This window comes from Acinonyx jubatus, chromosome B1, assembly GCF_027475565.1.
Source record: "Acinonyx jubatus isolate Ajub_Pintada_27869175 chromosome B1, VMU_Ajub_asm_v1.0, whole genome shotgun sequence".
NCBI classification, from domain to species: domain Eukaryota; kingdom Metazoa; phylum Chordata; class Mammalia; order Carnivora; family Felidae; genus Acinonyx; species Acinonyx jubatus.
In genome coordinates, this window is record NC_069382.1 from 138,182,079 (window position 1) to 138,206,354 (window position 24,276).

Below are 24,276 nucleotides of genomic sequence, written 5' to 3' on the forward strand. Positions count from 1 at the left end.
AAACCCTGTAGTGCTGAACTGTTAATTGGAAATATCAGTATGAACTCGTATGGTCTCTAATCTTTAATATAAATATTTCAATGAGTATATCTACCACCCAGATTATTGTCTTGAAATACTATTTCCCATTAAAAAATACCAGGGCTGTATTAGATTCCTAGGGCAGCTATAACAAATTACCACAAATTCTGTGGCTTAAAACAGCAGAAATTTATTCTCTCATAGTTCTAGAAGCCAGAAGCCGGAAATCAAAGTGTCAGCAGGACCACATTTCCTGTGAAAGCTCTAGGGGAGAATTATTCCTTGTCTCCTCCAAACTTCTGGTGCCTTCAGATTTTCCTTCGCTTCTGACAGTGTAACCCCCATCTCCACCTCTGTCTTCACATGGACTCTTGTGTACGTCTGTCTCACTCTCTTCTATCTCTTAAAGAGAAACATATCATTGGACTTGGGGCCTCAATCCAGAATAACCTCCTCTTGAGTCCCTTAATTTAATTGCATCTGCAAAGACCATTTTTTTCAACTAAGGTCACATTCACAGGTTCCAGAAGGATGTATGTTTTGGGGGTCCACCATTCACCCCACTAGAGTCTGCCCCCTAAAATTCATGTCTATCCAGCATACAAAATACATGCACTCCACAACAACAGTCCCAAGTCTCAACCAATTACAGCATCAACTCTAAAATCTTATCTAAATATCATTGGTCCAATAATCCCAAATCACATTAAAATTAGGTATGAATGAGACTGTGGGTGTGATCCATCCTGAGACAAAATTCCTCTCCATCTGTAGTTCTTTGAAACTAGAAAACAAATTATCTGCGTCCAAAATACAGTGGTGGGACAGGTAAAAGAAAGGCATTCCCCCTGCAAAAGAGAGCTATTGGAAGGAATAAGGAGGTCACCAGTCCCAAGCAAGTTCCAAATCCAGGAGGACGAATTCCTTTAGATTTCAAGGCCTGAACATAATCCTCTATAGCCCAGTGCTCTGCCTCTGAGCCTGTGATGGGGCCTTTCCAGGCTCTGTGCCACTGGGGCTCTGCCTGTGGAGACATTCTTTTTCTCAAAGGGTAACACATGTTTGCAGCCAAGTAACTCTATCAGCCAGTTTTCTGCCTGTAGAATCTTGAAAGACCAACATCCTTCCCTCATTTTGTCTCTCTCTGTCCCCTTCAGTCCAAGCTGTCAGTATTTTTGCTAATGCTACACTTTCAAAAACCTTGTGGTCCACCTACGTATGTCATGGAGGTCTACTCCATTAGATAAGAGAGGGTCTCCACATATCTTTCCTGGATCATTTCATCTCTCTTCCTGGCTCCTGATGAATAAATCTGTAAGTCACAAGCCTAATTTTTTAGAGCAAAAGGTTTCCCAGCTACATCCTTCACCCTTTCTCTAGAGCATGCTTTTCCAACAATGAACTTTATAATTTTAGCATCCTTTTTGATCTGGATAGTGTGAGAACTCCCAAATCATCAGGGGCTTGAATCTTTTTACTTAACAGTTCCTTCCTCCCATTCATCTCTTCACTGATTCACATTTTAAGCAGCAAGGAGAAACCAGGCTACTCTTCTAACATTTTACATGCCTTCCTCTGGACCTCTGTCTTTACATGATCTTCTGTGCCTGCATGTCTAAAATCTTCCTCTTCTTTGTCTTATAAGGATACCTACCAGTTATTGAATTTAAGGTCCATCCTAAATCTAGGAAAATCTAGAGATCCTAAACTTAATTATATTTGTGAAGACCCTATTTCCATATAGTCACATTCAGAGGTACCAGAATTTAGGACTTGAATACACCTTTTGAAAGCTATTCATTGAGGGCTTTGGGGAGAAGTGATTGATTATAAATTCTAAATCTGGAGTGGTAAATTCACAAGATGATCCAGGACCAGAAAGAAAGAGCCATTAAAGACTACTGAGGTCATGTCATCAGAACTTAGGAGCCAATTTGAAGAGGTTCCCACTGACCAAAAATTTAAAAATTTCAGCACGAATGAAGAAATGAACAACGAATTGGAAATGATCAAATATCTTTGAACTCATGAGTTCAAATTAATTTTTTCAGTTGAATTGGTCCTTGTGAAGATGACAGAGAACCAGCTTGCTCTCTTGAGACTTAGGTAAATAAAAGAATCAATTATCTTGTTTTCCCTACTTGAACTATACCACTAGGTAACCAAACAGTAGATGAGGAGTATCTCCTTATGAAAATCATTCCAGTTAACATATGGAAACAAAATGACAAAAGTTTATTGTCACTATTTTGCAACCACCATGAATGAATGGATCTAGGCACATCACTGGTTGGTAACATCAAGGAAGAACAAAAACCAGACATTATGTGTCTCCACATGAAAGAACACTTTACCACCTATAGTCTTGCCAAAAGGATCAAACAGGAATGTGATCAAACCTCTGGATCCCACTACCAATTTGCAGAAAATATAGAGGACAGAGTAACATATGGAACTGTATCATGATTCTAGCAGAATACAGACTATGAGAAACTTTGAGTTCTTTCAGAGATAAGTTGTAAGCAATGAAAGGAATGGAAGAAAATCTATACATTTAAAAAAGGACTTAAAAAGATAGATCAAGTTTAAAAAAAATGGGCAGACAAACTACCATGTCAAGGGATACACACTTGGATTAAAAAAAAATCAAACAACACTAGGGGGTAACTTTTGACTTTTGCAATTAATAGTCAGGGTATTCATTACTTTTAGAGGAAAGTTAAAGACTGTGAGTGGTATGAGGTACATGAAGGGGATACTGGTGTGGCTGGCAAAGTCCATTTTGTTGTGGTTTATTTGTTTATTCTTGTATTTTCATTTTAAAATTAAGAGGTGTTTAAAAAAAAAAAACAGCGTCCATTGAGTTTAGCATTACTGGCAGAAGAAGCTTCAATAGAACCTTAGAACAAAAGTTAGATTGCAGTGAGATAAGAAAGGAAAATTAGAAACAGGAACAATAAATGAAGACTCCTGTGTCTAGAAGTGTGGCTGAGAATGGAAGGAGAGACAGCTATCTATAGGTTTAGAATGACATAGGGCAAAGAGAGAGGTTTTCTCTCTTTGCTTGTTTGCTTTAAAATGAATGAGATTTGAACATGTTTATGCGGCAAAAGGAGAGAAAATATAGAGAGGCAAATGTTGGAGATACATCTGAGAGAAGAGTAATTGACAGAGCAAAATCCATAAAGATACTAAAGGGAATATGATACAAAAAATAGGTAGCAGGTTGACCTTACATAGGAGGCTGAAAGTGGTCATTTCTACTGAGACAATGGAAAGGAAACAAAGAACTTGTGGTGAGCTTAGAGATGGAGTGCTAACAGCAGAAAGGTGAGGAAGTTCCCACTCTCTGTTCTCTATTTTCTCTGTGAAATAGGAAGAAGGTTATCTGCTGATGCAGGTGGCAGGTGGGGAGCATAAGGTATTCAGTGAATGTTGAAAATAGCCAAAGTAATGTTGGAAGTTCCCTAGAGACTGCAAGCTGAATTTGTACTGACACCAATCCATGCCATTTTGTCATTTTCTTCAGAAACTCGAGCAAAGGATTAAAGAGGGTATAGTTAAATTGGTGAACTCTTTGTTGTCCATATTTCTTCAGACCAGCCTAATGAGGCAGGGGAGTTGGCATCACTGGCGAGGAACTGGTTAAAGTGATGGGGAAGGACAACAAGGGGGGTATTGATAAAATGGGGCTGGGGAGGAAAAAACTTTGATGCTGAGCGAATGAGGATATGGGATGAAAAACAGATTTATGAGAAAAGGTAATGAGTTCATTTTTATTATTTCAGGTTTTCTATATCCAGTTATATATGTGAACCCAGATGCCCGAAAGGGATATCTGGCCTGAAACTGCAGATTTGAGAGGCATCAGCTTAAAGATAGTAGCTGAAGCCATGAAAATACACAGAATAAAAATAGAATATTAAAAAAAAAACTGAAGAAAGAATCCTGAAAAACACTCTGGCTTAAAGATCAGGTAGAGGGGCACCTGGGTGGCTCAGTCAGTTAAGCGGCCGACTTCAGTTCAGGTCATGATCTCTCAGTCTGTGAGTTCAAGCCCCGCGTCGGGCTCTGTGCTGACAACTCAGAGCCTGGAGTCTGTTTCAGATTCTGTGTCTCCCTCTCTCTGACCCTCCCCTGTTCATGCTCTGTCTCTCCCTGTCTCAAAAATAAATAAAACGTTAAAAATTTTTTTTGAAAAAAAAAAAAAAAAAGATCAGGTAGAGAAATAGCAGGTATCAAAGGTCCCTGGCATGGACAAGCCAGAAAGGTCAGGAAAAAAATCCAGGTGAGGGATGTCCCGAAAGTCCAGAAAAGAGAGTTTAAGGTGAAGGAGTGGTCAAAATGTCAATGCTGCTGAGATATGCAAAAGATGTCTTATTCACCTTTGTTTTCTTGGTGTCCAGGAAAATGTGTGGCATATAGTTGGAACTTGTTAAGTGTAAATTTCCATGTTGTGTCCATATCAATACCTGCAAGTCTCACTCCAACACTGTTACAGTTGTAAAATGCAAAAAGGGTATACAGGAAGGAAGGAAGGAGGAAAGGTAAGGAAAAAATATCTCACTCACCCAAATGCTCCATGCAGGTCCCATGTCTCTCCATCCCAGCTCACTAAAAATCATCCTATAAAACAAGGCATATCCCAAGTTCTCCCAAACTGCATATGCCTGTAAAGTACAGATTGACTCACTGACACAGTAAAAATTCAAAGTTTCCTTGCTCTTGGGCCCATGTGAGAATGTAGAGCTTCCAGATCCTTGAGAACACTCTCGCCACCCCCCTCCCCCCCAACACACACCCAAGTGTCTTTAAAATGCAAGATGTGTCTCACAGGTGCTCATGATGGGGCATTGCCATTTTCTCACTATCTCTTACTAGGTGGTTCAGTTCCCCAACCTGTCACTTCAGTGGCACCGAGTTCTCCTGCTACGTGATGCTCTTGATCCCTCCAGGTGCTGGAGACCCCACCAGATGTTATTCCTCTACCAGACCGCTTAATTCTCTGTCAAGCACCATGACTAAACAACCAGATCCCTCAAAGTGCCAAAATTACATGGCTATCTATGCAGAACTCTGACTTCTCCCTTTTGTGTTGTCATGTTAGATGTGCCCCAAAGCAATGTTGCTCCTGCTTCCATGGTCTTACAGACGTCAGTGAAAAAGCTCTCTCAAGTTTCATAACTGGGGTTTTTTAAGTGCTTGATATCAAAGAGTGCTTATTTAAAAATTAAACCAGATGAATGAATTAGAAAAAACTGAAATGGGTTATAAATTATTTAAGCCAGTATAGAAGTCATTTTGCAACAGATTTAATGGGTACATTGTTGACAGTCAAAGCAGCTACCATTCTTAGTTCTTCACTCTAGTGTCCCATTATTACCATAACTCAGATTCTTTCTCAATCTCTGATCATCTCTGAGCATCTTTCTACTTCTGTTTTCAAATACCAGGCCATAGACTTCCTTCCCACATGTCCAGGTCAAATTCCCAAAAACAAACTAATTGGACAAGCTAATTACCATTGCTTTTGTATGGACATTTGTGTCAGGACACCTCATGGATCACTTATCACCTTTGGGTCAGCAGTAACCACAAGTTAGTGTCATGTGATACCAGCAAGAATACATGCAGAATGAGCTTCCCAGAAGGGGTCAATGGGAGTGACAGGCATTCTCAGACATGAACTTCCTCCGTTAGGAAATAAGCATTCCTGCACATAGTAAACTTCAATAAAGATAATGTACTGGGCACACAGTTAGCTCTCAAACATTAATTTTAGCTCCATGGCTGAAAGAATGCCTTTGCATGACATTAAGTCCATTTAGGATATACTTCAATTTATCTTTCCAGTTTTACCTACTAATATACCTTCACTTGAACTCTAATAATGGCCAACATTTGTTGGGTGCTAACAATATGCCTGGCACTTTTCTGTTACATGGATTCACTCATTTAATCCTCACAACATAAAGTACTGCTATTATCCCTATTTTACCAATAAGGAAACTGAGACACAAAGAGGTTAAGTACTTACACAAGGGCACATAGCTAGTAAATGGCTGAACAAGAATTCAAATCCAGGTAGAGCTTCAAAGCTCCAAACTTAATCACTAAGCCACACTGTTTCCCAAACATCAGCTAATATTACTAACATCATAATAATACATAAATATTAGAAATCACAAGTGATTATTGTATGCCAAATAATAGGCTAAGGATGCTACATATAGGAATGCAAAACTGTTCTGCCCTGTTGCTGTTAAAAAAAAATAATAAAATAAAGAAAAAAAAAAAAAGAAAGGAAAATCATTTGCATCATAATTCACTGCCAGAAACAAAGAAAGCTGTAACTTTTCCTCTAAGCACTGTATTAGCTGCACCCCAAGTTTGGCTCTGTTCCATCTTTATCATTCAGTTCAGTAGATTTCCTCATTTCCACTGTAATTTCTTCATCAAACCCATGAAATACTTACAAGTGTTTTGTTCCATTTCAGACATTTGGGAATTTTTAGTTTTCTTGTTTATTTCTACTGTAATTCTATTGTGGTCAGAGAACATACCCTGAATGATTTCAGTGTTCTGAACGTGCTAGGGGTTTCTTTATGGCTTAGTGTAATGCTCGATTTTGGTAAATGTTCCCTGTGCATCATCTTTCCTCTATTTTCAGCTACTTAAACTTCCAGAGTCCCTTCTAATGCTATGTGTGAGATTCTAGGCATAAAGTAAACGGAGCAGAGTTAGCTCTTGTTCTTATTTTTCTTCCAATAAACACTTTTCTTTTCCCCTTGAAGAAAACACCACCTGTATTCGCCTGCACAGTTCTACGCTCTTCTCTCCGATGAATACAGACTCAGCCGCCTCCGTCCCGCGAGCCTGAAGCTGCCTGAACGACCGGCTCCGAGCCGCCAGCCCAGGAGCACATCCTAACTCGCGTCGCACCAACCCAGGCCCATCCAGCCCCGCCCTAAAGAAGGCGAGGGGCGGGGCCCGCCGCGGCGCACTGACGTCAGAGAAGGCTGCGACGCCGCCCGGTCAGTAGCGGCGCTGACGGCGGTGGCCGGTCAGAGCTCTGAGCGGGGCCTGGGCAGCGGCGGGGCCGTAGGACCTCGCGCTGCGTTCGCGGGCTCCGGGGCGGGGGCGGCGGCGGCGAAGCCCCCTCCCCGGGGAGGCGGGGCCTGGGCGAGCTCCCCAGCGGGGGAGCGGCGGCGGCTGGGAAGGATGCATCAGAAGCTGCTGAAGAGCGCTCATTACATCGAGCTGGGCAGCTACCAGTACTGGCCAGTCCTGGTGCCCCGCGGCATCCGTCTCTACACCTACGAACAGATCCCCGTGTCCCTCAAGGACAACCCGTACATCACCGACGGCTACCGGGCCTACCTGCCCTCCAGGCTGTGTATCAAAAGGTACAGTCTGGCCGCCTCCGCGGGGCGCGCCTGGGGGGCGCGCCGGCAGCCCCTCCTCCCCACCTTTTTTGTCTGGGGTCCCTGGTGTTTTCCCTGCTTTTCTCCGTGCCTATCATTTCCTAGCTGCCCCATCCCTTTCATTCCTTTTTGCCACCTCTCCCGTCTCGTTATCTTTCCTCCTCCCCCGGCCGGGTGCCAGATCCACGGAATAATGACAGTTAACAATGTTTATAATTACCACTATAGCAATTTTTCCTATGGCGCTTTGCATTTTACAGAGGGCTTCTAGATCCTTTATCCCATTTGGTGCTTATTAGAATCGACCCCACTGACGATGGCCAAGTGATACTTGCCCCTGTGTATACCTAAGCTTTATTTTTAGAGCAGCCCTGTGGAAACTCAGATGCTTTGGGCCAAATAAAATGCCTAACATGATATATAATAGGAAATTATAATAATATAATAGAAAACAAGTTCACATTGCCATATGCAATGTATGGGTATATATATGTATATGTATATACAGAGAGAGAGAGAGAGAGAGAGAGAGAGAGAGAGAGAGAGAGAGAGAGGGAAACCCAATTCATTCATTGAGCAGATACTATGGAGCCCCTCCTAGGTGCCAGGTACTATACTAAGTCAAGCAGAGAACAGCAGACAAGGCCCTTGTTCTTCTCATGAAACTAAGGTTTGGTCTGAGTGACATGCATTAAAGAGGTAATAACTCTATTGCATAATAACCAGTGTGAAAAACGCTGTGTAGTAAAAGTGCTGTAGCAAAGAGAGCCTATAACGGGCACCACCCTCCACTAGAGCCCTAGAAGCATTTCTAAGAAAGGACTTTCTTCATCATCTAAACCTTTAAAACTATGAGTCCCTTGAAAGCCTGGGTTTTAAAAAACAAAACTGAAAAATCAGTGTTCTAGTTCTTAAAATAGCAGAATAACTTTGTGTTAAAACTTTGTGTTAGGTATATACTTATAGAACTCCACTTTAAGAGAATTAAGGTACAGGGGCGCCTGGGGGGCTCAGTAGGTTACCATCCAGACTCTTGATTTCAGCTCAGGTCATGATCTCAAGGTTCATGAGTTTGAGCCCCGCATCAGGCTCTGCTCTGACAGCTCGGAGTGTGCTTGGGATTCTCTCTCCGTCCTTTTCTCTCCCCACCCCCGACCCCACCTCTCCTCTGCTCTCTCTCTCTCTCAAAATAAACACTTTTAAACATAAGAGAATTAAGGTGCAGATATCGGTTAGCTCTAGGATACCGTGGTGACAAACCCCAACGCTGGAATGTAGGCTGTTAAGTTGCTCAAGAAGCAACCACGCGTCTGATTCTTGGTCTTCTTTTGAGCATAGTCTTGCCTCAGTTTTTTCTGTCCTGTCTTGAAAGTGTTTTGGATTCACAGTCACAAAGTGACATTTCTGCCCATCCCTACTTCAGTGGATGGCCCACAAGCCTTCACAGTTTGAATCCTAAGTACTATCCCCCCCCCCGACCCCCACTGTCTCCTTTGCATAAATTTATTACACAAGAAATCAGAGCTAGGCCCTGCTATGGATGTGGACTCCACAAGAACAGAGCAGGTAGCGAATTGCCGTTAAGTATTTTATACCCACGTAGCAATAGTCCTCTGCATTCTGATGTTAGTGTCCAAATCTCATGGATTGAGAAACGAAATACATACAGTGCTTTAATGTTGGGTTGTTGAGTCAAAAAGACTTGGTTATCCAGATCTGCACTTAACCATTGTGGGACCTTGAGCAAAGGTTAACCTCTCTAAGCCTTATTTTCCCCTCTTGTAAAAATGAGGGTAATCACAATGTGTGCTCCAAAAAATATCAAGGATTAAATGAGATTATGTATATAAAATGCTACACAGGGTGTGGCACCTAACAAGCCCTCGGTAAATGGTGACTCACTTGTTATCGTTGTGATTATTGATTTTGAAGGTGAACAAAGTATGGGTAACTTCTCACAGCATAAGAGTAGATTCTCTACGGGGAATATTTTTCCAAGTGCTCGTCCCACCAGCTTGGTCTTTTCCAGGTTCAGCTTCTGCCCTCTCTTCTTCTGGCTGTCAAGAGTGACCAGAACAGATTTTGGATGGAAGGAGAGGTTTTGTATGTCACAGCTGTTCTGCCAACACTGTTAGTTGGAAGGAGCATGCCAAAGCTTGTGGCTCTCAGTTCAGTTAATCAGGGTATACTGGGTTTCACTAAGTGAAAAGTTTTGAGTCAACAGGCAGAGCAGACTATTGATCATCAAAACAGTTGTATAGTTACAGGTGTTCCTTCACATTCCTGCGTCCTTACCCCGCCCCAATATAAGTGGTCTTGATACTTGACGCTTGTACAGGGTAAAACCTGAAATTCATAACAAGATTCACCTTATTCTTGATAATCAATTGATAGTGTGAGACCCTGTTATGTTTATGATGCGGGAAAATGAGAACCATGGTGATTCCTACCAATTCAGTACATTGGAGGTATATACGTTAATGCTTATTTATAAGGATTCTGAACCAGTAAACGTCAAAGATCTTAGTTTAAACAAAAAGATTTGATTTTGCAAGAGAACTGCAAGAGAATTTTAATCATTAGGCATGATGTCACCTTCTATTGATGAGTTCTATTCACAGCTGGGGAAGCAGTTCACAAAATGGAGGAGCTGGAAGTGACTTGCTCATGATCACAGAGCTAATTTGTTGCTGAGGGTGAGGATGCAGGAGCAGTGACCCTTGTGACTCGTGGTTGGCGTGGTGCACTTTACACCAGCCTGTGCTGTCAAGACGACTTAAACTCAAAGCAGTTAGGCATTTAGTGAGCAAATAGTACTGATATTAAAAGTAACCGATTGTTCCTAAAAAAGGAGAAACTCATGCCACCTGTGAACTAGTTTGGTTTCAAACAGCCACTGCAAAATTGTTCCAGCATGCCTATCTTTTTTTTTTTTTTTTAACGTTCATTTATTTATTTTGAGAGAGAGGGAGGGAGAGAGCACAGGTGTGTGCAGGCAAGCCGGGGAGGGGCAGAGAGGGAGAATCCCAAGCAGGCTCTGCACTGTTAGCATAGAGCCCAGCGTGGGGCTCCATCTCACAAATCGTGAGATCATGACCTGAGCCAAAATCAAACGTCAGACGCTCAACCGACTGAGCCACCCAGGCACTACCCCTGACATGCCTGTCTTAAAGGACATTTCCAGTGGTACAGTTTGTATTTATTCTGCTTCTCTTGAGTCTGTTTAATTTTGCATTTACATTTGATGAGTACTAAAAAGGTACTTTAAGTTTGTGCCTGACCTTATACTTGGCAGGCTTTCAGATACCTGCTTTTAAACATGTAAGTATGTAGCTAACATCCAGATTTAATCTGCACATTCATTTCTATGGACATTTAGCATCTAGTCTGAGCAAGGCACTATGCTTGGGACAGTGGTGTCATAAAGAAGGATGGTGCCAGCCATTAGGGAGTTGATAGGCTGGAGGACAAGAAGGAATTTATACATAAATAACTCATATGAGGAGGGAAATGGTAAATATGATAATAGGGTGAGCACCAAAAGAGCTCTAAAATGTCAGGATTGGTGGAGACATGGATGAACTTAAAAATTTAATTAAACAGGGGTGCCTGGGTGGCTCAGTCAGTGAAATGTCTGAATTCAGCTCAAATCATGATTTCACAGTTCATGAATTGAAGCCTGGCGTCAGGCTCCGTGCTAACAGCTCAGAGCCTGGAGCCTGCTTAGGATTGTGTGTCTCCTTCTCTCTCTGCCCCTCCCCTGCTCACACTCTGTCTCTTTCAAAAAATAAACATTAAAAAAATGTTTTTAATATCCTTTTAAAGATTAATTGAGCAGAGTGAGATGTTGTATTTAAAAGGCAAATATGAGGGTAAGGGCTTAAAGCAACAAGTGTTGGATAACTGCCCCCCAAAACTGTCCCTAATCTTTTAGATGCTGACAGTGAACAAGCCAGTATAAATCTGAGATGCATTTTTGTTTGTTTTCCAGTTTGTTTATTTTATCTAATGAGACGGTAAATATCTGGAGTCATTTGCTGGGTTTCTTTCTCTTCTTTACACTGGGAATATATGACATGACATCAGTGTTACCTTCGGCAAGTGCATCCAGAGAAGATTTTGTAATTTGTTCTATTTGTCTTTTCTGCTTCCAGGTAAGTCATTTCACAAACACCATTATTGGTAAAGAGAACTTTAGTCAGACAAGCTTGGGCAAGTGATCTTACTTCACGCCCACCACTTGCTTTACAGAGTCCCAACATAGCATATAGGTTAGTTTATTCATTTTTATAATATAAGCACCAAAAATGTTTTTATGAGAGTATATTTGGACTTTACTGTTAGAGTATACTTGAAATCCAACAGACTTTAAAGACTGAGAAAGTTTCTTTCCTTTTATTTCCCTTTTTAGACATTTCTGTTGTAAGATTAAGATAAGGATAAAAAATATATAAGGATAGGAACCTTTGTACTCTTATTTTCTGGCAGAGATAGAACACTGGTTACTGCTTAAAACTTGTTTGAGAAGTGTTCCCCGTCTTTTTCCTATTTATAGGTCTGAGATTTTGCATTTGCTTCCTTACTGTCTTAATTTTAACGTCTTGTTTTGCTGTTGCTTTAATGTTCATTTCCTTTGGTCTTTTTATGCTTGCCTGGTTTCAGATTCTTTTAGTTTCTCCTCCTCTCTACCTGTTGTATTTGTTAGTTCCCTAGCACTTACATTTTTCTTCAAGGATCTGTAAAATTCCTTTAACAGTTACATATAATCCTAAAGAAGAAGTCAAATGTGGACCATAATCCTGCTGGCATTTTTTAAATTAAATAAAATGTAGAGAGTACAGAAAAACAAAAAAATTAAAAGAGAAAGCTATCATCTCCATTCTTCCAAACAGAGGCCAGCACTCCCTGCAGTTAACCTGTGGCTGCTGTTTGAAAGGTGTATCTGTAAGCCAGCTGCACAGATATTGCACAATGTGTTGTTTAACTTCAGACCTTCATCATTCAACTCAAGTTAAAACTTGGGAGTTAAATGACCAAAAACACATTGGAAACATCTCCCCTCCCCTTTTTTTCCTAATTCTAGTTTCTGGAATAATTTTAAATTTCTTTAAGGGAAAGAATACCTGTATTTTTATGTTATTATTATTTGAAATTTATTTTTTCTTTAAGTATTTTTTACGGTATACTCATTCTCAGGTTTGATTTTTGTCCTGATGGCAGCCTAAACATCTCTTAGAATCCATCTCTGGTTTGAAAATGAAAATGAATCAATTTCTTTACAGTTAAATTTTTAAATGTATCTTACAGACTAAGATGCCCTTAATAACCATTAATAAGCAGAACTGGTTTATACTCTACTGTTAATTATATGGATAGTATCTACTTTGAGAATCCCACGTTTTCCTCAGCCCCCAGCTCTTCCCTTTATTCCTTCACCATCTAGCCAGAACTGATGTTAATTCAGGGAAAGCATATTAATTTTTATATTGGCTTAAGAAAACAATGCATTGCAGAGCTGAAAAGCTGAAATAATTACAACTGCCAACGAAAAAACACCCAAAATGTTACAGTGACTTGCCCAGGGTTACTGAGCAGGACAGTTAAATCCTGTTCTAGCTACTAGTGCAATGATCTTTCTGGACAAGATGCTAATGACAGCTGAAGACAGCACATCTTCCCTACTGAAAACTACCATTTCTGTTATTTTATTTTTATGAAATTAAATTTATAACTTGCTCGCTCAATTTTTCTAAATTCTTAGAGTGAGCAGGCAATATGGTAAATCACAAGGATTGATTTACATGTAATTAAAAAAAAATTTTTTTAACATTCATTTATTTTTGAGAGACAGAGCACGAGCAGGGGAGGGGCAGAGAGAGAAGGAGACACAGAATCTGAAGCAGGCCCCAGGCTCTGAGCTGTCAGCACAGAGCCCGATGCAGGGCTCGAACCCACGAACTGTGAGATCATGACCTGAGTTGAAGTCAAATACTTAACCAACTGAGCCACCCAGTGCCCCAATTTACATGTAATTTTTAAAAGACATAACAGTTTTTCCTCTTTCACTTGTACCATTTTATATGCTCAGTGTTTTCCTACCAACCAGATTATTAGAGTACATTCTGAATGTAGAATGGTAGAATGTAATTTCAAGGTCTTTGAACTTTCCTAGAGGTCTTTCTGTATGAGGGAAGAGTAGAATATAGGCATGCCTTTCCCTAGATTCATTTCATTTACATTCAGTTCCACAAATATTTTTTTGAATGCCTCCTATCTAGACCCAGGCACTAAGCTAGGCATCGGGAATACAGTGCTGAACAAAACCAGCCTGTCATAAAAATCAAGTCACCTAGGTGGGAGGGCCGAAGGGAGTGAGGCAGGGCATTTAAGCAGAAAAAATAGTTTGTGTAAAGGCCCAGAAGCAAGAGATAGTTCAGCACTTTCTGGACTTGTAGGTGTTGACCTTTCTGGTTGGATCATAGGAGAATGGAGAAAGATGAGGCTGAAGAAGAAGAAGCCAGATCCTGAAGTATTTGGTTATCATGCCAAGGAGATTGATATAGGATGTCACACTCTGATTTTCTGTCTACCTTGATGGAGAGAGATATTCCACAGACGGAAAGTTCCCAGAAAACTGAAACCATACTCCATTTGTCAGATAATTTTTCAGGCAGTTTTTTTTAAGGAACTCTAATCATAATACATTTCTTTTAAAACAGAACGTACTGGGGCGCCTGGGTGGCGCAGTCGGTTAAGCGTCCGACTTCAGCCAGGTCATGATCTCGCGGTCCGGGAGTTCGAGCCCCGCGTCGGGCTCTGGGCTGATGGCTCAGAGCCTGGAGCCTGTTTCCGATTCTGTGTCTCCCTCTCTCTCTGCCCCTCCCCCGTTCATGCTCTGTCTCTCTCTGTCCCCAAAATAAATAAAAGTTGAAAAAAAAAATTTAAAAATAAATAAAGAAAGAAAGAAAGAAATAAAACAGAACGTACTAAGTATAGGTTTACTTTTTAAAAACTCAGTGTTCTCTACTATATATTCAACTTTCCTTTTGATAAGTGTAATTTTTCTCTTTATTTTCCTTTTCACAATAAAACTGGCTTTACTATTTCTTACTATTGCCATAAAATATATTCATGTAGAAGTTCAAACAAACAAAACAGTATATGGAAGAAAGTAAAAGCCATTTGAAATTCTGCTTTCCAGAGGTAACCACATTTGACATTTCGGTTAAGTTCCCCCAGACATTTGTGTATGAGCAATTGCCTCCTGCCTGCCTACTTACCTGTCTACCTAATTGTGAGCTATCATCATCTCTGCTTGCTGTTTTGTGTCACTCAACATTGTGATGATGAGATCTTTCCTTGTCAATGAAAATATGTACCTTGGTATTCTCTGAATTTACTGTGTTTAATCTCAAGGGTAATCTGAGAAAACAAATAACCAAGCTTCTTAGAATTATATTTAATTGGGTCAGTGAACTCCTGACTTGTGGCTTAGTAGCCAAAGCCACAGACTGATGAAGATTTTAGACTATGGATGAAGAAATGACATTGCGGCTAGGTACACTTTTAAATAATGGTATTGAGGCTGTGGTGCCTGATTAGGTTTGTTTAATGACCAGATTCTGGAATAGCTACCTGACCATTTGTCTGCCTTAGCAGTTGCTTACAAAATATTTGTCAGTTTGACCTACTTCGTATAATCTATCTGTGCCATTTTCTGTACCCCCACTGTCACTGGCTTAGGATAGGGTCTTGCCACTGCTCTCTAGGGCTACTCTTAAAACCTCCCATCTTAGCCTTTCTGTAAGACTGCACTTAAACTCTTCAGTAGTAGCACACCTAGCCCATCATATTGATGTTAAAATTCTTTGATGTGTAGAACTTGTCATAATTGTATTATGAGAGGGCCACATGACAGTCCTTAATGGTCTGTGTTTTCAATATGTTGCTTTTCCTGTGGACCCTCCAATAAACATGTGAGCACTTTTATTTATATTCTTGAGGAATGCCAGAACAGCCTTTTAAGATCCAGTGTAAGTGGCATCCCTTCTGTGAAGCTCTTTTCCCCACCATTTCACCCACCAAATGCACACATACACCCACAAGCCCATTCCTCCCCTCCTGCCCTGTGCTCTGCACTGACTTTTCCTATAGGACTTCTTCTATTACCACTGTTCGTTCATTCATTTCAGAAAAATCTCTCAGAGAATAGAGGTCTCATCCTTGAATCCCCAGTGCATGATACACAGCAGGTATTTAATGGCTGAAGGGAGTTCAACCATAACAACCTTATCAATCTTAAGAGCAGCTGAATCAGATTAGCTTTGCTCTCAATATGGCAACACATAAAGTCAGCATAAGTCATAATCATTTTTTCTTGGACACAACAAAGCTGTGTTTAACTCACAACCCAAAAATAAACTCTATACAATGAACTCTTGCACAGACATGAAAAGTCTTAAGTGAAGAAACCAAATTGCAGAACAGAATGTATAATTTGATTCCATTTGATTAACTTTAAAAAGTATATATCATATGTGTCTGTGTGGACTTGTATATCATACATGTTCAATACATTCTTTGAAGATACCTAGAAGGACACATAACAAATGTTATCAGGGGCTAATCCTGGGTAATAGATTAAGTGGGAGGAGCTTATGTTTTTACATCATACAATTCTGTGTTCTTTGATTATCTTTTTAAGGACATGGATTACTTCTACAGTGGGTACTTTTTTAAAAAGGAAACTGAATGCCACACAGGAGTTGCTTTAATTTCTTTTTGTTTAGCTTTGCTAAGATTTGTTCTATTTTCCATAGGTCTGTATGCTTTGCTCTGTGGGCTATCATCTTTTTTCTTGCCATCGATCAGAAAAAACCTGTCGAAGATGGATGGCATTAGATTATGCAGGAATTTCTATTGGAATACTGGGCTGCTATGTCTCTGGTGTATTTTATGCTTTTTATTGTAATAATGTAAGTAACTTAAAACATTTTATATTCTACTTTTCATGTAGGTCTTGGGTTTTATTGCCATGAATGTTGCCTTTGAACTTCTGAATAAACACATAATTAAGTTATAGAAGAAACAGAAGAGTCTCGTGTGTATATAAACTCATTTTTCAAAATGGCCCTGCAATCTCTAACATCTATTATCAGTTCCATACTCATTTTACTAATTTTCCATTGAAATATATATTTGAAGATATTTTCTTGAAACTAATGTAAACTAATTTTCTCGAAACCAAAAGTTACGTTTCCACTAAACCCATATAGCTATGTGATCCCTCAGATGCACATTACATGTCTTTTATTTTTGTGTCTATAGATCTGAAGTTAAAGTTAGCGCTTGATAAAATTAGGAAGCTGGCTGCTGCTTGCTATTTTCCCTGATCCTTACTCCTCTTTCAGTGGAAAAAATAAAGGGTGTGTCTGTGAGTGTGTTGACCCAATTCTTCATAAGAAATATGTTTTCCTTTCCTTAGTCTTACATTTGGAGGTAGGCATAGAGGCAGACCAGCTAGGAGGTAAGTGACTTAACAAATATGCATCTATTCTGAGTTCTAAATCAGCTCTACCTTCTGACTCTGATGTCACCAAAGTCAGTTGTGTCCTTGTGCAAAGCACCATTTGAAGCCCTGCTATCAGATCATATAGCACCTGAGCTAAAAATATTGGGCCGCCAAACTATTGAAGATAACTCTCTACCTCATTACTTCATGTCCCAGTTGAGGAAGCAAACTGAATCTTCCCCTGGGCCCAGCAAGCCCTCCCACTCAGAAAGTCCTGCCCTCCTACCTTACTCTTTTCTTTTTCTTTTGTCCTTTAGTTTCTTCCTCTCAGAGCCAGAACAGAGCTGCTTGGGGGCAGTTCACATCCTAGGCACCCCTAGCCCTCTTCACAAGGACTAGAGCCTGTCCTCTCCACAAGCCCTCCGCATGTCACAGGTGCTCCAAGCCAGACTCCCCAGCCGTCACTTCCTGGGACAACTGGCTACAGCACAAGATTCTGCTGACTTGGGAATTCTTAAGTAGGACCTTTGTCTCTACGCAGTAACAGAGATGACTCCCAGTAAAGCTGAAGTGTAAAACTAGCAAACAGGAAAATCATAAATTTGGTTTGAAGTAAGAGAATTACTCATTGTAGCCACTTACTTATGAGCCATTTGCTTTTTAGGCCTAATCATATTGGAACTTAAGCATATAATTAAACATATATGCAGTTAACCTTGTAAATTGATTTGATTTGAGTAAAGTACTCATATCTGCTCAGCTTTCACTTACTGATTTTGCATGAAACTGTTTACATCTTTTAGAAAATTTGAGGGAATAAGCTGATAGCTAGGAGCTTGTGAGTGCAGTTATGTAATGATTGAATTGTTTTACTTATTCTTTCTTTCTTTGAAACCTAAGCTGTTTTTTGTTTACCTGTTCCTAAACATACCTGATAATCCAGGAGACTAGTGGGACACTTTGTGCATCTCTCTTCAGAAAAGCTAGAAGTAGGAGAAAGACAACTACTGGAACTAATGATTTTTTTTTTTTAATTTTTTTAATGTTTATTTTATTTTTGAGACAGAGACAGAGTATGAACGGGGGAGGGTCAGAGAAAGAGGGAGACACAGAATCTGAAACAGGCTCCAGGCTCTGAGCTGTCAGCACAGAGCCCGATGCGGGGCTCGAACTCACGGACCGTGAGATCATGACATGAGCCGAAGTCGGACGCTTAACCGACTGAGCCACCCAGGTGCCCCTGGAACTAATGATTATTTAAAGGAAAAATTGTTTTCTTTCCTCTGGTACCCGATCATTTCCAAATATCTGGTTTCTATAGTGGCTCTTTATCTTTTAAGGAACACAGGCTACTTTGAGAATGCAATTGAAAACTCTAGACCCTCCGTCCAGGAGAATGTTCATTTGGGCAGAGACTAACCAAACAATTTGACATGGGATTTCAGGGAGCTAGTAGCCCTACAGAAGTCCTTGGAGCCCAGCTGAAGAACTCTGCCCCATGTGATGCTAACTTTTGAGCTTCCAACTGCTCATTTAGATACCTAAATATTCTATAAGCCCTTCAGACTTAAAATATTTAAAAATGAACATTGTTTTGGGGCATCCGGGTGGCTCAGTTGGTTAAGTGTCTGACTTCGGCTCAGGTCATGATCTTGCAGTTCGTGTTTTCAAGCCTGCATCAGGCTCTGTGCTGACAGCTCAGAGCCTGGAGCCTGCTTTGGATTCTCTGTCTCCCTGTCTCTCTGCCCCTCCCCTGCTTGCACACGGTCTCTCTCTCAAAAATAAACAAACATTAAAAAAAATTAAAATGATCATTGTCTCATGCTTTCCCATTCTCTCTCCCTCACTCCCCCCGCCCCACACACACACACAGACACACCTGGCTCATCTTTGCTCATTTGCTGCATTAGTAAAAGCCACTTGCATGGCCTTTCTTACTGGGAACAGTCTAGCTATCTTCTACTGCCCTCTCACGCATCCAGTCAGCCATTAAGATTTTAGTTTATTTTTAAAAAGTCTCCTGAATCTGCTGCTTACATCTGTCTTCTTTGTTCAACAAGAGCCCAAGCCCCTGTTCTCTCTTTGAATCAATTATTCCAATTAATATTCTAGTTGGCTTCCTGTCACCTCTTTGTTTTTCACACTGATGTCAGAGTTCTATTTCTAATAAGTCATTTCGAAAAGCAAGCCCGTCATCTCCTTCTTAACGCTGCCATTCCCCCAGTGCCAGCACGGTACAGTTCCAAATACTTAGCCTCACAGTACGCTGCCTTTCAGCCTCCCTTCTCAAAACCTTCCCACCGTATGCTCTGTTCCTTTTCCTTGATAACTCCCTCTTCCCACAGAATCATATGAATTCCTCAAGACCCTGCTTAGATATCATCTCCTCTGTGAAGCATTTATTAGCCACTCTAGGTAACAATTGTCCCCTCCTCTGTGTTCACACATTCTGTTCACAGCTCTTGTCATTGGATTATAATCATTTCTTTATGTCTGCCCCTCCCATAGTCTATGAGCTCACTCACTGAGAGAGTCCATGTCGTAGTCAGCTTTGTTTCTACAGGACTGAAGTTGTCTCTGGCATATAATAGGTACTCAGAAAATGCTTTTTTATGAGTAAGTGTGGTTTCCACTAGCTCTCTTTGGAATTTGGTTTGTCCTCCTAAGAAACCTAACAGTTATATGGAACAGGAATGTTGTAAGGAAGGAAGTTCATCATGTTTAGAAATGAAAAAACTACATAAGTAGTCTTCTACATATAATGTAAAAGCCAGAATTAGTCTTTTCCTTCTCTTATTTGTGTAACAATTAACACTTGATTTCCTTCTAGTACTGGCGTCAAGTGTACTTGATCACAGTGCTTGCCATGATCCTGGCAGTGTTCTTCGCACAGATCCATCCCAATTACCTCACCCAGCAGTGGCAGAGGCTCCGTTCTATCATCTTCTGTTCTGTTTCGGGATACGGAGTGATCCCAACTCTTCACTGGGTTTGGCTCAATGGAGGAATCGGTGCTCCTATTGTACAGGTAGGTTGAATGTAGTCAATGGTTTTTTCTTTTTTTTTTTTTGTCCTTTCAGTTGTATTCATTTTGGGTAAAGTACTATAATCAGACCAGGTGGGTGGGTCTGTGTCATTTGAGAAAATACTTATAACTGCATATTGATGCCATAATTTTCACATCTATATAAAGAAGTACGCCTTGCAGGATAAAGAAGTGTAACTACTGTTTTTTTCTGCGATATCTTTCTGTGAAATGATATATTCTTAACTCTCCTTGAGTGTGTAAATACCCAAGTCATTATCAGTGGAGGACTTCCAAGTTTCCAGCTTTGTCAGCTAGGGCAGAGATACTGCCAGTGATAACGCAAATTTGGAACTAGGAGGAATTGATTGATGGATTTTTGTGGAGGAGAAGGAGCTGGGAAAGATTTTTCCTTGGACCTGTTGAGTCGAGGCACCTGTGGGATGTAAAGGTAGAGATGGGGTTGGAATTTAGGTCAGAGTTTGAAACTAGTGATGAAGATTTGATCATGTCCCACCCATCAAGGAAATTATATTGAGAAGTAAAAGAAGAGCTATAAGAGTTAGGTATTATGGGCCAAGTTGGAGTACATTAAAGAAGTGGCTCAGTGAGAACTCCTCAGTATTCTTGAGATTAGAAATAAGACTTCAGATCTCAGAGATCCATGTAAAAATGCCTTAAATATGCACTGGAGAATAAATTTAAGAATTTTTAACATCAGTAAGTATGCCAAGAAATCTAGCAGAAAGCAGATATACTTGTTGCAGTGAGACCTTTGTCTGAAATATGGGGATTTAAATGCAGGTTTTATTAAAAAAAAAAATCCTAGCTTTTTTAGAAGACGAGGGAACTAATAATAGGCTTTACACACACTGCATGAAGTTGGTAACAGCATGGTAGAAAGCATTTAGGTATAAAACAGAAAGGGAGGAAGGAAGGAAGGAAGGAAGGAAGGAGAAAGAAAAAAAAGAAAAGGAGAAAAAGAAGAAAGAAAGGAAAGAAAGAAAAGAAGGAGGAAAGAAAGTTCTGTGTTATAGCAAATTGAGTGATATGATCTGGCCACTTTGCCAACTTGGAGAAAAAGGGTGATGTTTTCTTCATAAAATTAGGAATTTAGGAGAAAAGTGAGATAGTAGTGATGAGGAACCTCAGTGATCCTGATATCTATGAAAACATCACTTCTCTGACAGTTTTACTTCTTGAAAATAAGTTAAAGAAAACAATGGTGAAATGCAACTCCAGATTTAATTCTAACCAGAAATGAATAACTGGTTATTGACATAGAAGAGGCCAAAATTTGGGATGATGTATACACATCCCTTTTAATCTTATAATGACAAAGAAAGAGAACCAGACCTATTGAGCCAATGGATTTCTGAGAAATTCAGAAAAATATGGGAACTTTCCTGTGTTCAGAAATTTTAAAATAGAAATATGGTTTAGGAAAATAGTGGTTCTGAAAGATGGAAATCTAATGTGATCACAGATCATTCCAGTGAAGAAGGGAGACTTCCAGAGAAATTTTCCAATAAGCTATACTTTTGAAAAGATGGAGAGGGGTGCCTGGGTGGCTCAGTTGTGTTGAGAACGACTTTTGATTTCGGCTCAGGTTATGATCCCAGGGTCATGGGATCAAGATATGTGTCAGGCTCCACACGGAGCATAGAACCTGCCTAAGATTCTCTCCCTCTCTCCTCTCCCTCTGCCCCTCTCCCCCACTCACACACTCTCTATCTCTAATATAAAATTTAAAAAAATAAAAAGATGGAGAAAGAGAGAGAGACTTAACCAAAAATGAAAAGTTCTGGAAGGGCTAATCCTGGGGATAGGTTGCAGTTGTGTTCTAGAATGAGAAATCTCATGTTCATTAGTCTAAGAATGTAGGTTTTCAGGAGGACCCTGATAATTCTCAAATATTTGTAGAGAGAAGTAATTTTGTCTCTATTTCTTAAATGTCTTCTTGGTGTATTAGGTTTACAACCAGAATTGATAACAATATACAAAATTGTTATAAAATAAATTATAGCTGGGTAATTTTCTTAGGGCAAGGGAAAGCTTTCCAGTGGAGCTGAGAGATGGACTGCTTCATATAGTAGTATTCAAGAGGACCATTATCTGGGATGGTGGAACACATTGCATTGTTTGGCCAAACCTCTGCAGTCTTTTCTGGCCACAGGTCCCTGATCTTCAGTGTTTTGCTTCTTCAGCTGATAACTCCATTCCCCATGTGCGTTCCACCCATGAAACTATGTTGGTGGAGTTGGGTGTCCTTAGGACCTTCAGCCATGTTCAAGCTCTACTTCCTTTATTACCCTAACCTTTAGGACACTCTCTGTTCCCTCCTGTGGGCTATTTTCTACAGTATTGAGAGCAAGTTTTCTATTATTGGATACTGTCTACAAAAGCAATTTAGATTTAATTGGCTTAAATTCTGCCTCTGAATTCTACCTAATCAATGAATTAGATTCACAGTAAATTGGGAATTCGGTCATAGTAGGAAGATCTGTGAAAAAATGTTTTGCTTTTCAGGACTTTGCACCCCGTGTAATTGTGATGTATGTGATTGCTCTTCTTGCTTTCCTATTCTACATTTCCAAAGTTCCAGAACGGTACTTTCCAGGTAAGTAACACTTTTATAGTGCTTTTTGTGACTTTATTCTAAATATATGGTGGAGGTGTATGTTTCAGAGTATCAAAAGTTATTTCAGTATTATTGGTTATAGAAAGGCTCTCCTATTGTCCAATGTTATCTAAAACTTTAACTTTCAAAGGGCTTCCATAGACTTCCTTTCCTCCTCACCACGAGTTGAGTGTAGTAGATGAGGTCACTACCATTTCACAATTAGGAGCTAGTGACAAAGCTGGGACTCTTCTGACTCCCAACCACTGTTTATTTTGTGAAGTACTAATTATCTATTACCAATGACTTCTTTATATACCAACTCATTCTTAAAAAATAATTTATATATGCAGAGATCCATAAAATAAGAAGAAAAGAGACAGAGGAAAATAAGATGATAATGAAAAGAAGCCAGGGTTAGGACCACTTCACCATATATCCATTATGAGGTTCTAAATATAGATAAAGATCACCAGTCTGCATTTCCGCTTCCTGGCACCCAGTACAAATAATGTAAGTTAAGGGTCTTCATGTCCCCAAAATATACACAAGCTAGTGACTCAATAGAAGGAAATATTTCCCTGATCCTCCAGTCCAGAGAAAAAGACTTCTGATAGAAAATAACTAACAGGATACCAGGTAGAATGAATAATGTTCTCCAAAACATGTATTTGCTTGTTCAGGAGCTTTAGCTCTGGAGTCAGACTGCTTGGGTTCAAATCCATATTGCCCGCTTACTAGCTGCATGAGCTAAATAAGTTACTTCACTTTTTCAGCTCATTTCCTCATCTGAGCATGGAGATACTACTTTCCCTCATGGGGTTATTGTGGGGATTACGTGTGAAAATGTACAAGAACCATTCAGCAAGGTTCCTCACAAGAAGTAAGCACTCAATACACGTTAGCAGTTGTTACTATGATGACGTCCCTCCACCTCAGTCCCGTAAGTGAAAAATGGGGTTTAGTAAGGCACAGAATGATGCAAGTCCAGGTGACCTTTGGCTTGAGTCGAGAATAACAAAGTGCATACAGCAGTGGTTTTTTTGGTTCGGGGAGGTAGAAGTAGGTGTGTGGCTCAAATTTAAACTGCAGACTTGTCCCTCCTTCTTGGGTGAAGAATCTTCCACAGTGAATTGAAGACAGGATTATGCCACTTATGATATGTGTTGGGAAGAAGAAAGGATGAGAAACCCTGATCTAGAGAATAGATCACAGAACCTCAGGCATTCTTCTGTGCACTTGGTTTTTTCACCACTGAGCTTTAAAAGTGGAGTACTAAGAAGAACCTGAGTGTAAACGTTAGGATTTAGGAACATAAGAAGAACATGTCCCTTAATTGAAGACCATCTTCATGCAGAGCAGAATTTTCCTCAAAAAACAGTTGTGGCAAAATGCATTTTTATATCACCTTATTAATAATTATTTTATTATTAATTTCTTCATCACAAGTACACGTAGAAAATTGAATGATGAAATTTTTCTGAACTACATAGTTATGGCCATAGTGTTTTTATGCCTTAGAATATTCATATCTGAAGTTCCCAGTTACCTAATAGAGGACACCTATAAAAGGTCAAATGTTATGTCACTTTTCTTCCAGGTGAGCTTGACATAAAACGTGCCCCAAGTAGCTGAATGTGTGGAGTACAGGCACAGTAGAGCAGTGGACATATGG

At 40.0% G+C, this 24,276-nt stretch overlaps 1 protein-coding gene across 6 annotated transcripts in view; it reads left to right on the plus strand.

Annotated features, from left to right (window-relative positions):
- Window positions 1-7,041: 7,041 nt before the first annotated feature.
- PAQR3 (progestin and adipoQ receptor family member 3) overlaps window positions 7,042-24,276 on the plus strand; it is a 29,421-nt gene continuing 12,186 nt past the window's right edge. For 4 of the 6 annotated variants that reach the window (XR_008296265.1, XR_003420148.2, XR_003420149.2 and 1 more), the window contains exons 1-5: window positions 7,042-7,427; window positions 11,437-11,599; window positions 16,265-16,420; window positions 19,787-19,984; window positions 22,511-22,601. Coding sequence is in view for 1 of the 6 variants with exons in the window: in XM_053217213.1 (XP_053073188.1) it covers window positions 7,243-7,427; window positions 11,437-11,599; window positions 16,265-16,420; window positions 19,787-19,984; window positions 22,511-22,601 (793 nt within the window). In the remaining 5 variants the exon portion in view is untranslated. Of the gene's footprint in view, window positions 7,428-11,436; window positions 11,600-16,264; window positions 16,421-19,786; window positions 19,985-22,510; window positions 22,602-23,377; window positions 23,545-24,276 lie in introns of all 6 variants that reach the window. The other 2 variants (XR_003420150.2, XR_008296266.1) reach the window with 2 other exon arrangements.